The sequence below is a fragment of the Pseudophryne corroboree genome, chromosome 8 (assembly GCF_028390025.1).
Source record: "Pseudophryne corroboree isolate aPseCor3 chromosome 8, aPseCor3.hap2, whole genome shotgun sequence".
NCBI lineage: Eukaryota > Metazoa > Chordata > Amphibia > Anura > Myobatrachidae > Pseudophryne > Pseudophryne corroboree.
The window spans coordinates 64,249,503-64,265,696 of NC_086451.1; the positions used below are offsets into that span (position 1 = coordinate 64,249,503).

Below are 16,194 nucleotides of genomic sequence, written 5' to 3' on the forward strand. Positions count from 1 at the left end.
ACAAACAATAAATGTATAAAAAAAGGTGGAGTCAACTTACTGCAGGAGCGTACAACATTATTTCTGGGTTCAATTCAGGAACAAAATTTAATTAAAAAAAAATAAACATATGTTAATGTGAGAAAAACCAAAAATGTTAGTTTCTAGATTTCTGAGCATCAAACACATCACAAACACCATAAAACAAATATAAATAAAAATAAAATAAAGGAAAAAATTCAATCAAATAACAAAAAAAATCCATTTAGTAGCTAGGCCAGGCAAGAAAAAAACTACTTTGCAGATCAATCCAGGTAAGAAAAAATAATTGTCTTTACAAAATGGCAAAGAAACATAATAACAACACTTTGAACAAACACAAACAGGCACCAACACAGGCAAAGGGCACTTACCTGATCCAAAATCAATAAAGTTTTTGTGTTTTCTTGCACACCAAAAACTCAAAATATACAAGGGTTTCCTCACCCAAAAAACAACTCCTACAAGAGAACAAAAATGACAGTCAAAAACAACATACAGACCATTCAAACAAACAAACAAACAAACAAACAAACAACAACACAGGCAAAGGGCACTTACCTGATCCAAAATCAATAAAGTTTTTGTGTTTTCTTGCACACCAAAAACTCAAAATATACAAGGGTTTCCTCACCCAAAAAACAACTCCTACAAGAGAACAAAAATGACAGTCAAATCAAAGAAGCACAGGTTTATTTACAAAAATGGACTTGCTAAATATATTTCTTCTACGCTACTCCATGGCAGCCATTACTCTGGGATTTATCCCTACTCCTAGATTTTAGACAGGAAGTTTTTTCTATTTTAGGCTCCGCCCCCTCAGGGAATATAGGTCCGTCCGCCTCTGGCTTCCCCAGTCTTTTTCCTGTCTCCTTAGATAGTGACAGTGTAGTCGTTTGTTATTTTTATTCAAATATGAGGCTTACCAGGAATTTTTCCCGGCCTAATGCGCCTCTGTGAGCCGCGGCTGGAAGGGGTTTGGCACCCAGGACCATGGAGGAGCATTGTATGACTGCATGTGGCAGTACAAATGCTGGAAGGAAAAACCATAATAATTGCTGCCTGTGGCAGTACAAATATGGAGGTAAAGGAAAGCCATAATAATATCCTGCTGCACGGAATATATTACATTGGTGGCAGTGTGAAGTACCTGACTGATTGCTGTGGGCTCCCCCCGCCTGTTGCCGCTGGTGACCGCCGGAGACTGGAGGGCGGAAGTCGCGCTGAGCCTGGATGGCAGCGCTGGACGCGGCGGGCGGAAGTACGCGGCCGAAAACCGGAAGTGCCGTACATCGGTCTGCGCATGCGCCGCCCGGAGGCTGAGAGTCAAGGGAGGATAAAAATGGCGCGGTCCACCACTGAGAGTGAAGGAGCAGTGTGGATTATTAATATTAACAAGGAGCAATATTGGAGAAAGGATTCTGCAGACATGGACAGAGAGATGTCCCCCTCCACGCCTACATGTGCCCAGGAATGGTAAGCAGCCTCATTTAGGGCACTTATTATTACTTTATATAGTTAGGGTGCTTAGTGTATCATCTGTTTTGGTTGCAGTGTGTCTGATGTGCCTAGGAAAAGAACACATAAAAAGAAACATCATTTAACTTGTTCTGGCTGTAGAAAGAGTATATCTGGAAGTAAACATAGCAAGTTATGCGAGGATTGTGAAGCATCCCAGGGCCAATCCAAACAGATCCAGGATCTAATGGAGTGGATGAAAAAATCATTTGTGACAAAAGAGGAATTAAAGGAACTTCAGGGGGCTAAAAGATCCAGGTCACAGACCAGCCTAGATGTTGCTGAGGATTCTGATAGTCTTGTTGTATTGGATTATGCTGATAGTCCCTCGCCGGCAGAGTCAGAGGAAGCTCAGGAGCCAGATAGGTCATTTAATCTGGATATAGTGGATGGCTTATTAAAGCATATGTATAGAGCTTTAAATATTAAGGATGAAGCACAGGAGGATGGTGCTCAAGATCCTTTGTTTGAAGACAGAATTAAGAAAAGCCGGTGTTTTCCAGTACATAAGGTGTTAAAGGAGATCATGTCAGTGCAGTGGCAGACTGCTGACAAGCGTCTCAATTATATGAAGAGGTTGGAACGTATGTTTCCGATACAAGATGCAGAATTCACTAAGTGGTGTGAATTACCTAAAGTGGATGCAGCTGTGGCAGAAGTAGTTTCCAAAACCACAATTCTGTTAGAAGACGGTGCGGTGCTTAAGGATGCAATGGATAAGAAGGTTGAGAGTTCCTTGAAAAAGGTCCATAAAGCATCAGCAGTGACGCTGAAGGCCGGGGTAGCGATGGCGTCAACAACTAGGACCCTAAGGCTTTGGGGGAACAATCTGCACCGTGACTTGGAGGATCAGGTATCAAGACATCACCTGCAGAAAGACCTGACTGTGATGATGAAGGCGGTGGAGTACCTGTGTGAGGCCTCTCTTGAGGTGGTAGAATATGCAGCAAAATCATTAGCGGCAGGTGTTGCGGCTAGAAGGTCATTGTGGCTGCGTACCTGGACAGCAGATGTCCACTCAAAAAATAGGTTGGTAGCCCTTCCGTATGAAGGATCTCGCCTCTTTGGAAGTAAGCTGGAGTCCATAATTAGTGTAATGTCAGGCGGTAAATCTGCAAAACTGCCATTTGATAGGAAAACGAAGTTTAGGGCCTCTTCACCTAAACAACAGTTTAAAGAGGCCAGGTCATACAGACCAGGTAGGCAGTATGGCAGATACAATTCAACAACCACCAGGCAGTCCTTTCGTCAGTCTGGCAGAAGAGGAAATAGAAAATTCTGACTATATGAGAGAAAAGAAAGTGCCCCAGAATGCTGCGCCAGTAGGAGGCAGATTAATGAAATTCGCAGGTCAGTGGCAGGAATCAACTCAAGAAGCCTGGGTATTAAAGGTAATCTCCCAGGGTTACCGTATAGAGTTCATAAAGAAGCCGGTAGGACGGAATTTTGTGAAGTCAAAAAGCTTAACATCAAAAGAACAGATAATAGCCTTTCAGGGTATTATAGAAAACCTCATCAAAACACAGGCAGTCGTGAAGGTGCCGAAGGCAGAAGAGAGAAGAGGTTTTTATTCCAGGATGTTCCTGATTCAGAAACCATCAGGCGAATTCAGGGCCATTCTGGATTTAAGAAGTTTGAACAAATTCCTTATAAAGAAAAGGTTTCACATGGAAACATTGAAGACCATATTATTAGGGATAAAGCAGGAAGACTTTATGGCCTCTATAGATCTGAAGGATGCATACTTTCATGTGCCAATTCACCGGGACGACCAGAAGTTTCTAAGGTTCCACGTCCTTGGAGAACATCTTCAGTTTACCTGCCTGCCGTTCGGCCTGTCTTCCTCGCCAAGAGTCTTCACGAAAGTGCTTCTAGCTCTAGTAGCACATATGAGAGTGATGGGCATAGCATTATGGCCGTACCTGGACGACTTGCTGATCTGTGCGAACACAAAAGCAACTCTGATAATAGCCGTACAGAAGACTCTTCAGATTCTTCAAGCTCATGGTTGGCTAGTAAATTGGAAGAAGAGCAAGCTAGATCCAACACAAGGGCTGCAGTTCCTAGGTGTTTGGATAGATTCGAAGAAGTACACGGTGGCATTATCAGAAGACAGATGCAAAAAGATTCAAGACCTTTCATCTCTAGTTCAGGTAGAGGACAGCATTTCACTCCGTCTGGGTCTGCGTCTTGTGGGGATGTTGTCTTCTACAATAGATGTAGTACCCTGGGCCAGGTGGAAGATGAGAACGTTCCAGTGGGACATAATCAGAGCGGTCCGTATAGGCAGAGACCTAGACCACAAGATAATCCTTACTCAAGGAGCAAAGAAGTCCCTGGATTGGTGGATGGACCAGAGTCTGAGGCAGAGGTCGGTGTCCTTAGCACAACCCAAGTACGCTGTCTTAACAACAGATGCAAGTGCCACAGGTTGGGGAGGTCATCTGTTAAGTCACACATGCCAGGGGTCATGGTCCACCCAAGAAAAACTCATGTCTTCCAACAAGCGAGAAATGAGAGCAGCGTGGAATTCAATATGTTGTTTTCAGATGCTGCTGGTACAGTCTCATCTGAGGGTGTTCTCGGACAATGTGACAGTCGTGGCATATTTAAACCGACAAGGAGGCACCAGAAGTCGAGATCTAGGGCTGGAAGTAGCGAAGATCTTGGATTGGGCAGTACAAAATCTAAAGTCCATAACAGCCCTTCATGTTCCAGGAGAATCCAATCTAGTGGCGGATTACCTGAGCAGACACGAGGTATTACCAGGAGAATGGGAGCTAAATCCTCAAGTGTTCCACTTGATAACACAGAGGTTTGGGTACCCTCAGATAGACCTGATGGCTACATCCCAGAATACGAAAGTGAGGCATTTCTTTTCAAGGTACCAGTCCCCAAATGCCAACGGGACAGATGCTCTCTCCCAGAGGTGGAACTTCAGCCTCAGCTATGTGTTCCCTCCACTACCGATGATACCCCGGGTTCTACGGAAAATCAGAGAGGAGAAAGCGGTAGTTATAATAATTCTACCTCACTGGCCAAACAGAGTGTGGTTCCCCACGGTACTCAGAATGGCAATACAGGGTCCATGGGTCTTACCAGTAGAACCAGAGCTACTACGTCAGGGACCAGTCTTTCACCCAAACCCACAGAGTCTTCATTTGACGGCGTGGAAGTTGAAAGGTCAATCTTGAGAACTAAAGGCCTTTCAGAACAGGTTGTCACCTTACTTATGAAGGCAAGAAAAAGCACCTCTTCGAAATCCTATTACAGAGTGTGGAGAAAATTTGGAGAATGGCTGGGAGATGATGCCGAAATCTCTAGGGTTGAGGTTCCTCAGATACTGCAGTTCTTAAGCGAAGGTTTCCAGATGGGTTTGGCAGTATCAACCATCAAGGTACAAATATCAGCCTTAAGTGTACTGCTGGATAGGAAGTTGTCAGAGGATAACTTGATACAGAGATTCTGTCAAGCCATCAAGAGGGAACGTCCCAGAGTCAGATCAGTTATGCCAACCTGGGATCTGAACCTTGTTCTGAATACGCTTATGGATTCACCCTTCGAACCTCTGCGGGAAATCCCTTTAAAGATGCTTACCTGGAAGGTAGTTTTCCTCACGGCGATAACCTCAGCGAAAAGGGTCGGGGAACTACAGGCTCTTTGGGCTGAGGAACCCTACCTGAAGATTCTTCCAGACAGAATAATACTGAGGAATAATCCCGAATTTCTACCAAAAGTAGTATCAGACTTCCATATGAGTCAAGAAATCATTCTACCATCTTTCTTTCCATACCCAACGGATGATTATGAAGAAAGACTGCATATGCTGGATGTTTTGCGGGCAGTCTCCATATATTTGGAGAGAGTGAAAGACTTCCGGAAGGTTAAGAATCTGTTTGTTTTACACTCTGGAGTCAAGAAAGGTGAATCACCTTCTAAAAACACGATCTCTAGGTGGATTACGGAATTGATTGCATTCACCTATCAAGAGAATGGCCGACCAGTTCCAGACCACATTAAGGCACATTCTACGAGGGCTATGTCTACATCCTGGGCAAGGAAGGCGCAGGTGTCGATTAAAGAGATATGTGCGGCAGCAACGTGGTCGTCCATCCATACATTCACCAGACACTATGGCTTAGATGTCTCTGGTGGTCACTTTGGAGAAGCAGTACTGAAGGAAGCAACTGCATAAAATTTACTTTAAGCATCATTTGGGTTCTGTGTGGTTTATTTCCCTCCCTACTAGTATGCTTTGGTATATCCCAGAGTAATGGCTGCCATGGAGTAGCGTAGAAGAAAGTAGCAAATTATACTTACCGATAATTTCATTTCTTCAAGATACTCCATGGCAGCCTAGTTTTTCCCACCTCAATATATCTTTGTTTTTTCTCAGGCTCCGTCAAGGAGACACTCAAAGACTGGGGAAGCCAGAGGCGGACGGACCTATATTCCCTGAGGGGGCGGAGCCTAAAATAGAAAAAACTTCCTGTCTAAAATCTAGGAGTAGGGATAAATCCCAGAGTAATGGCTGCCATGGAGTATCTTGAAGAAATGAAATTATCGGTAAGTATAATTTGCTACTATGTGTTTTTAAATAAAAATTAAAAAAAAACAAAAAAAAAAAACTTTGAATTCAAAAAATTACCAAGAAGATTTCCAGAATACTCACAAACGAAAAAACGCAACAAAAAAATGTCTATACTCAAAACGCAAACGAAAGGACAAATGTATGCTTGACAATTACTCACTCTGCAAATTCCTATAGCACCTTCACGCACAAGCCAACAAACTCAAGTGAAACTCCAAACTACCTACACTCACAGCGTGCAAAGTAGGCCCTTAAATAAGCAGTGCAATCATTAATCAGATTAACAGTGTACACCTGTGTGAATTAACGATACGCACGTAGGTATATAAGCACACACCTCGGCGTACACACGTCATCACAAACATGGCTTCTCGTGAGCAAATCGCAGCAGAGATGGACCGCATTGCAGAGCAGGAGATGGCATTGCGGAAAAGACGCATAGATTGCCAACGGCGCATGCTGGAATACGCCTCTGCGGATGTTGAAGAGGCAGGACCTAGTACTCTGCAAATGTCTGCTTCTGAACCACAACAATTGACTGGGGATACTCTGCCACACACACAAAGTGACCAAACTGAGGGAGAATTGGCTTTAGCCACACAAACACAACAGACAGAAGCTGCTAGTGAGGAGGAAGATGGTGATGAACAACAAGAAACCTCACAGGCTACCTCCAGACGGAAGAAAAGACAGCCTGCATTCACTAAGAGGGAGTTGCGTGTCTTGGTCACGCAGGCCATGTCCAAAATCCATAGAGGGCCAAAAAACATGGGGGCTGCTTCAAAAGAACGAATCTGGAGAGACATCACAAAATCTGTGAATGAAGTTGGCTCTGTCGTCAGAACATCACAGGAAGTGAGACGACGGTAAGTGCATATTGACAGTCCTTTTTCTGTGCTAAGTTGACTAAAAAATGTAGTTACATGTGATGTTATGTCTAGCAAACACAAGCAGAACACGTGTCCTATATATTAGCTTAGACAAATAATAAGACTCTACTTTGTCCCTCTTTCACAATACATATGTAGGTGGGCCGACTTCAAATCCCGCCTTAAGGCAAAGAGGGCTGCGGAGTGGAATGCCTCAAGGGCTACAGGTGGAGGAGCACCTGTCGCTGTGGAGTATACTGACTTGGAGGAGATGGCGATGCCCTGTGTCAGTTATGAGGGCCAAGGGGTGTCTCATATGGACACGGACCTGCCTGAGATCCTGACGGGACATGACTTGGAAGGTAAGTTTACACATTTAGTTGTCTGTAATTTTGACAGTATTTATAATAATAAACTAATTTTGTATCCTACTTTTTTCCCACACATTCTTCTATTTGCTTGCCACAAAACACAGCACAGGGGGGTGATCCGTTTGAGTCACAGGACGGTTATGTGGTTGAGGCTGAGGTGGAGGGACCTAGTGAGTCTGGCAGTGTGGGCCAACAAATCCCACCTCTGCAGGTTCCTACTGGCCCCCCCACCCAACCCTCTGCTATCCCGGAGATCCTGCTTGAAATCGCTAGGTATGGTGAGAGCCTAAATCGGTTTCAAGACGGGGTCATCCGGGAGGTAAGCCAGATAGCTGTCCGGCTCACTGAGCACCGAACCTGTGTTGAGCAAGGTGTTGCTCAACTCTGCCAAGGTCTGGCAGAGATCAGGCAGGGCCAAGAACAACTTGCCTCCTCATTCCAAACCCTTGCAAATAACATCTTGCAAGGGCTCCAGGCCATCGCTGTCTCCCTTGCCCACAGTGGCAGAGAGCCACCCACATCGGCTCCCTCCCCTGCCCCTGCCCAGGAAGAACAGCCCACTGGGCAGACCTTCCAAAGAAGAACAGCCTCAGGCGGGGAGAAAAAGAAGAAAATGATGTCTCTCCAGATGGGCAGCACCCATGTTTTTGATGTTGCCTCTCTGTATTTTTGGAGTTGGCTTGTGTGACCAGAATGGATAACTCCCTCTTAGTGAAATGTATTCTTTCTGTTTGGATGTATTGTAGCCTGTGAGTTTATGTGTATAAACACCAGAGCCATCTTCCTCTTACTAGTGTGCTATGTATTGTTGTGTTTGTGTGGTGGATCCTAATTCTTTCTCATTTGGTTTAAAATGTGTGTGTGGCAGGGTGTGTCATGTTTTATTTATGCTTTAAAAATATACTTTTGTCAGAAGCAGACTTTTGCAGAGTACTGAGTTCTGCTATCTAATGATTGTCAGTGCCATCTGCTTGCTGCTTGGTCCATCTCTGCCTGTGCGACTCATGTGGAGCCATGTTTAAATGTTGTCAAAAAATTATATAGTAATAAAAAATATATTTCAAAAATTTGAGCAGTTTCTTCCAGGTAATGCAGTTCCAGAAAGATTAGGTCAGCATATAGACACTTGTAGACCAATCTGCTAATTCTCCTTAAAAATTGAAAAAAAAAAAAAAAAAAAAAAAAAGGTATGCTTTGCACCACACTTTAATGTCCATATTAAGTAAACAGACACAACGCTTTTTATAAATATCTAGGGTCAACAGGACATCATTTCAAACATTGTCAGATATTATAATCAAATATTATTGTGACTTTTAAGCCTAAATTAAAGTGTATGCTGCATTATGTTGGTGTTGGTTTATTTTTAAACAATTTTGCAGATTTCAAACACTTTCACAAATATTTTCATTTGCTTGTATTTGGGAGTCTTACACACATTAAAACAAGTTTTAAAAAGGCTTACACAACAATTTAAAAAAAAATAAACACCCTTATTTGGCAGTGTGTGAGATTTCTATGTGAGTAGACTAAACATGTAATGTGTGTTCAGACAATTGCTGGTTGGTAACTTTCATCTGCTCATTAATTAACAAGTAATTGGACATCAGATGAATGTGATATCCAATTAACTGCTAATTACTGCATACACACTTGTACCAGTACTTCGCAAATGTAGAGTAACTGCAGACCTACTCTGCTGCTGCGTGAATGTTGCTACGGTTTCCTATGTTAGTTTTAACAGCGACAATGTTTATTTGCGAAAAACACGCCCATTGCGAGTTGAATACTCCCACACTGTACGCCCACTTTCACGCCCTTGTCGGAGCATTGCGAAGTCTCGCCTCCGCCACGCCCACGCCACTCCTCGTTTTCGTTTGGCAGTTACGGCTTTATTTTTTCTGAGTAATTTTGCACAGTTGTCGTACGTATGTACTCGCGCATGCGTAATCACGCATTTGCGCATGCGCAGATACTTACATTTCGTACATTTGCGATGCGATGACTCTTAGCGATCAACTCGGAATGAGGGCCATAATGCCCACATGTACCCCTTGGCTCATATATTGTGTGTAAATCTGGCTGAGGTACTAGCCAGTGCCTCCTGAGCCATTTACCTCACCTTGGGCGGGATGTACTAATGTACATCGCTGCCCTGAGCCACGATGCTGATCGCATATGTACTAACATATGCGATCAGCATTGCGGAGGACAGCTCTTCCGATAAGAGTGGTCCTCTGCGATGCACAGTGGCAGCCTGACTTCCGGGATTCGGCCCCAGAAGTCAGTCTGCGCATGCACGGGGTGACGGGGACGGCCGCAGGGCATGCTGGGAGGGATCCGATCGGATCCCTCACACAGCGCCGCGGAGAGAAGCCCATAGGCTTCTATGGACTATCGCCAGCTAAAGCTGGCGAACCCCGCCGCGGCGCTGACCTGTTGGACGGGGGTTAGTACATCAGGAAAATGCGGTAAACAGGGGGTTTACCGCATTTTCCGCTTAGTACATCCCGCCCCTGGTGAGCATGCATATGTGGTAGAGAATATAGATTGTAAGCGTCACTGGGACATATGTGAATTGACAAATATTCTCTGTAAAGCGCTACAGTATACGTGTGTGCTATATAAATAACTGGTAATAAATAAATATCTTGATGTCCGAAGGTCATATAAGCTAAGCTTTGAGTTTGAGGAAGTGCTGTATTCCCCAAGCTGCACGTACAGACAAAGGGGCTGGGCAGCATCACAGTAGATATAACCCAGCAGCAACCAGTGTGGAAAAGTGCTGTATAGTTCCTTCACCAGTGGAGTCTGTGACCATAAGTAACTAGGCCAGATCAGACCATATGCCCATTTTGTCTTCATTGACCTCCATCCTCAGTATAGTGATGAATAGATAATTTTAGGCCATTCTTGACGTTCTTTGGGCTGCACCCTCCAAGTCGGCACTGAGGGGGGGCACTGTAGAAGTGGGCGGTGCTGGGGCGTGGGGATGGCATGTGATAGCACCATCGTGGCCATTGTGAAACGGGGATCTCCGCTCAGTGTGCTGACAAGCCATTGTCAGCACCGCATGGATGCGGCCCTCTCTCATCTTCCCCTTCAGCTCTTGTCAGCGGAAGGGGACACCAGAAAGCGGCAAGTAAAGTGAACAGTCTGCACCTCCTCAAATCAAATCTAGCACAAAACGGGCCTTGTGATGTCGCCTTCACATCTGCTCCTGTCTGAGTCACAAGCGCTCCATTGAGAGGGTGGGAAGGGGGCGGGGGGGAGCCGTGCGTTTACGGGGAGACTCAAGGGTCTGTGTGTCACCTCCCAGGCTTGCTCAGCTGGCCGTCTGCGTGAACGTGGTCGCGATGTTGGATCCCAGCTTGCGATGTCGGTTGCAGCGCTAGGATGCTATGTAATCACAAGTGCACCTCTGTGTGTACCCTCTGTGGTGCGCCATGCACATTTTTAGGACAGTAGCATGAGAGCGCTCAACCTCGTGAACATCAGCATTACAGGGTCTGAATCAGGGCCCTTGATGCATACAAAGGCGGTCCTAGGCCTACCCTCTCTACAATGAACAAACTGGATATCTTAAAAAAAAGTACATTCAAATAAAAAGATATATTTAAAAAAAAGAATGGTGCCAAATAGAAAACACAAAAGACGTCTGGATTTTATCTTTAAATACTGCAACTATTTATGTGCGAATCCAATTATACACACAGAGTTCTAACATCTCTGCAAACATCAGCAGAAATCTGATCACTGTTCCACACCTTGTAGCAATAGCACCTTTGACACCTCTGTCTATTTCCTAGCGTCAGTTGGACGTCATGGAACAGTTGTTGTGGAGAATCACAGTGCTGAACAATAAATGTCCTGTTAACACCTTCCAGATGCAGAGAGACAAAAGAGGAAAATCCGTTACCTCCCCTTTACCTGATGTAAGCTCGGCGCTCACCTGTAACAGGATGTCTGCGGTGTCAGCACTGCCACTTAGCACATTACCTTCCAACAGGAGAACAACTGCAGTCCTTCTGTTTAACCCAAAGCTTTGCCACACTCCTTATCTGCTGTCCTTGCAGCTGCTTTGTAGACGTGGCCATAGAACTGCTCTTTTCTGTGGCCCTAATTTCATGAGTCCAGGGCTTGGTTAAGGTTTATTGGGGCCCGAGGGTAACTTGTGGGGGCCCCTATAAAAAATAATTGTCGATATGATCTACTGGTGATTTTATGAAAAAGTATAATGCATACCTCCCAACTGTCACGATTTCTGTGGGACAGTCCAGTTTTTTTGGAACTGTCCCACCCGCAAGTCGCAGTGTCCCACAGTGTGTGTGTGTGTGTGTGTGTGGGGGGGGGGGGGGGCAGTTGGGAGAACCCCTGGCACATGTGCACAGTTTCTATTCACAGGATACAGAGGGACTGGGGGCATGCTAGCAGGTCATAGGGCATGCTCCCTAAGTGAGGTAAATGGATGACGTGGCAGGTGGTCGACATTTCCGTAAAGTCATGCCCCCTTTTGCCAAAGCCACACCCCCATTAGGGCGGGTGCGGCTTTGCTGTGCAGAGGAGTCCCGCTTCAACAAAACTAAAAGTTGGGAAGTATGTAATGTATAAACCCTACCAGCAATACAAATGTGTAAACAAAAACAACCCAAAACCTCTGTAGTGCCGCCAGTTCACATTATGCCACAGAGAAACCACAGTTCTGCCCCAGTGCCCTCCCACGCTGGTGATCTAGCTATGTGGGGGTCTCACTGTGTGGGTGCTTGTATGTGTGAGGGATTCCTGTGCGTGGGGGCACAGGGTGACTTGTTGGTTCCACGGTTCATTTTAGGTAATAATTTCTTAGATATTTTAAACCATAAACTTTTCTGATAGTCATATATAGGCCAGTCACGATTATCTGCGATGAAGCGATGTGCCGTGGAGACGGCGTGGGAACATTCTTACCGTTGTCACATTACAGACACAGAATTACTAATTTTACCTTGCACCTTCATACGGGTACTTGGTAAAATGGATAATGTTGGACTTGGTGATGCAGCCAGAGGCATCGGTTACAAGCAGACGCCTCCTTATGCAGTAGTGATCCGACCTGAGTCCTAGGACCAAGCATCAGATCTCTGTCACCTTCAGACGGCTTACGGCACCATAGGTGTCGTGCAAGCTGCCCGTTGTAGAGGCCAGGAAATCTTCCTGCAACGGAGATCCCTGACTTCTTTCCACCCCCTAAGGGGCGGTGACATATGTACAGTGCGACTTATGTGCAGTGGCAAAAAAATCGTTTCACTCCATACAAAATTGTCATAGTGGATCTCTGAATTGGGCCATTGCTCCGAATTGAACCGTGCCCCTTACAGGATAACTTCACTGAATACTGAGAAATCAATTTTGGGCTAAGTGCTGTAAGAAATTCATTCAGAATGTTGTTGGCCTGGTGCTTGACGTACAGAGGCTCTTCTTGCTCCTGATGGCACCTGGCAGAGGTTTGTAGATGGACATTAGTCATTACTCAGGAGGACACTACAAAACAGCTGAGCCTAGTACACGCCCCAGTATAAACGAGTGCGCCTGGAGTTACGTTGGGCCTGTCGCAGGCTTTTTGGAGAGGTGCATGGTGCTGTAAAAGTGGAACGATGCTTCACAGCCAAAGTGCTACATGTAGGAGCAACACTAGGTCTCATTACCAGAAAAGGACATGATTTCCACCTCTTGTCTAGTACACAATTCGCCACAAGAAACACACCAGAAAATATACCCACTTCAACCCTTTATTTCATTTCAGAGGTCTTGTGCCACAAAAATGAAATCGTCGTGTCTCACTGTTCTCAAAACATAGGGCCTGTTCCAGAGATGGATGGAAATTAAATTCCGCTTGTAAGCAGCTTTGAATTTCTGTCCGATGTGAAGCCGGGACATATAAGAGAAGGTCTCAGTAGAAGTGACACCTCCTGCATGTACTGTAGCTGCGATCCCAGCACTGTGACCGACGTCACAAGCTGGGATTCAACATAGTCGCAATGTTCACGCAGATGACCAGCTGAGTAAGCCTCAGTTTATGCAGCCGACTAACGGAATGGGGTTCGCGAGGGCAGGTAGTCTGCATGGCGACATGTAGACCCTTGGCTCTCCCCTCCCAGAAAATGGGGGCAACAGACCTAGTAATTAATATATCAGCTGGTTGCCCCATATAACACGCAGTGACCCATGTTTGTGGCCCAGACGTAAGCCTCGTACAGTAGGTCCGCGCTCAGATCACTTTTCGCTGCATTGACTAAGTTACAGTAATACACGTAATTCAGCTAACATTTATTAGAAGCATTATAATCAACAAACCATTATAATCAACGGTTTCCTGTCATCTTCAAAGGAGTGTCAGGCTATGTCTGTGTTTTTTTAATGCATTCACAAACACCTCTATTCAAATGCAGCTCTTAATGTAATCATCTCCTTACACAGAGCTGTGCTTGGGTTAAACAATAGAGGAGAGTGTGCACCCTGCAAGCGCTCCCAGGAAACTGATGGGAGGAGGAGGAGGAAGGAGCTGGAGGCAGAACTTGTTGGACAGCCTTGGATTGCTGCTCTCAGTGACACTATTTTCCAGCAGCAGCCAGGGGAGAGGACAGCAGAGCCGGTGCTCTGGCACAGTCCCTGTACTGAGGCTATACAGGGGCACACATCAGGTGGCACACTGTACTATACATAGGGAGAGGGTAGCATGCCAAGTCCCCATCGCCTGGAAGAGAAGATTCTACTGCACTCTGCTCTGTGTCACATACAACACGTATGATGGAGAAGGACAATCTCATGTGTTTGCTGAAGCTGCAGAGCACAGAAGTTATGGTGACACTAGAGCACAGGAGTCTGAGTTGGACCTTTAGCAAGAAGTGGACATGGAGGCAGAAACGTAAGTGAGATGATGGGAAGGGTGTCTACAGTACAGACAGTATGGTAGTAGCAGACCAAGACTGTACCCCTAAGAGTTAATATAGTGTAGATGGATTATTACTAAAAGTAGACTAAAGTTATTGTGCAAAATTATTAGTGATTGTTCCTAATTTCACGTTCTACGGGTCTGGTGGAAAGATGACTGGAGAGAGGGGGTAATTGTCCTCTGTATTGCCCCTTCCTGTACCTTTTCCCTAGTCACTGCGCCAGAACCCTCATTGTGAGACCTGAGATGTCTTCAGTCTGTATACCACAAGTATTACCTCTCTGTCATACGCAGCATTGTCATGTTCTTTGTGCATCACCAGACACTTATCCTCTTGAGACTCCAGCAGATCATTAATCAGAGCTAGGGAGTGCAATTAGTGAGGTGAGCAGTGGAATTTACATTGTTGGTAAGTACAAAGGGCAATTTCAGAATATCAGGCAACCACCTACATCTGCAAACAGTCCACACAAAGCAATCTGCAGTTCTGTGATAGGAAACACACAGATGTCAGCGCCAGTGAGTGGCTGTGATACTAACGGCAAATACAGCCAGTTCTAAAATGAAACCTGGTAAAAGTTTAGATGTTTGGGATAAAGATATCGGGACTCCTTGCCTGTAATGTCAGGGGGAGGCTTAATGGGTGGGATGTACTAAGCATCGCATCCACAGTGTGATACATCCCACTACTTATCGGGTATATACCGGCGGTAATAATGACGGTATGTACTTAAAAATGCCTTTAGAATCGCAAAGGACAGCTTTCCAGATAAGAGCTGTCGTTTGCCATAGAAGGACCTCCGTTTTTCCCTGGTTTTCAGAGTGAAGAGACTGTCACAGAGGGTGCTGGGAGAGATCCAATTGGATACCTCTCAGGGGAAAATGTGAATAGAAGTTAATAGGCTTTGGTAGGGTAGCGGCACGTGAAGATGGTGTAACCCACCGGATCCAAGCTCCGGAATGTGTCACATTCTGGAGCTTGCTACATATGGCAATGCATCCAAAACTACTAAAACAGGACTTTCAGAGTTTTGGCCACATTTTCAGCTTTAGTACATCCCGCACTATATCCATTTTAAATCAGTTGCTTACATGTATATTATATAATTGTGACGTCATGTTGACTTGAATATTGTAGTATATTAGTTCTAATTCATTAGTAGGCCCAGAAGGTAACTACAGGGGGTGTCTGCAGCTGACGGCGTTGAAAGCTGCAGGGAGAGACAGTGACGCTCCTCCCACTGTACCCTGAGGTCACATCTGCGCAGGCCCCTTAGGAAGAATACAAACAGACAAGCCGCCAACTAAAGAGTCACCCCTCTATCACATGCATAATGTAAACTGAGGGCACTATAATGTGATATGGGGCATTTTAACAAAGGAGACTCCGGGTGGGCGCCGTCCACTGCACGATGCAGTAGTCTCCAGCATCATGCTGCAGTCTACTGTGTATGCGCAGATCTCCAGAAACATGGCGCCTGTTATGTTCCGGAGACCAAATTCACTACTGTGCATGCGCAGCGCCCATTTTGGCTGCGATTTTCGCTGCGGCTGCAGCACCCAATGCTGTACTCTGGAAAGGTAAGTATTAAAATGTAGGTGCAATGTGTTTGGTGTGGGGCCCCCTGGACCGCTCACATTGCACCCATTATAGAAACGCCAATGAAGGTGACATAATGTGACGTGGCCGAACTACAATGTGGCATACTATGAACTGGGCACACTGTGGCATACTATGAACTGGGCACACTGTGGCATACTATGAACTGGGCACACTGTGGCATATTATGAACTGGGCACACTGTGGCATACTATGAACTGAGGGCTGGCAGTAATTGACATAGTGTGAAATAGGGCACTACTATGAGGCATAAAATGCACAACTGCTGCGGAGAG

At 45.4% G+C, this 16,194-nt stretch overlaps 1 protein-coding gene across 2 annotated transcripts in view; it reads left to right on the forward strand.

Annotated features, from left to right (window-relative positions):
- Positions 1-16,194, forward strand: part of LOC134948508 (ceramide kinase-like) — a 225,073-nt gene that overhangs the window by 152,004 nt on the left and 56,875 nt on the right. Inside the window, exon 1 of one of the 2 annotated variants that reach the window (XM_063936521.1) lies at positions 13,461-14,271. The exons of the other annotated variant lie outside the window; for it this stretch is intronic. Coding sequence (XP_063792591.1) covers positions 14,151-14,271 — 121 coding nt within the window. The 5' untranslated portion in view covers positions 13,461-14,150. Of the gene's footprint in view, positions 1-13,460; positions 14,272-16,194 lie in introns of those variants that run through there. 2 annotated transcript variants of the gene reach the window in all.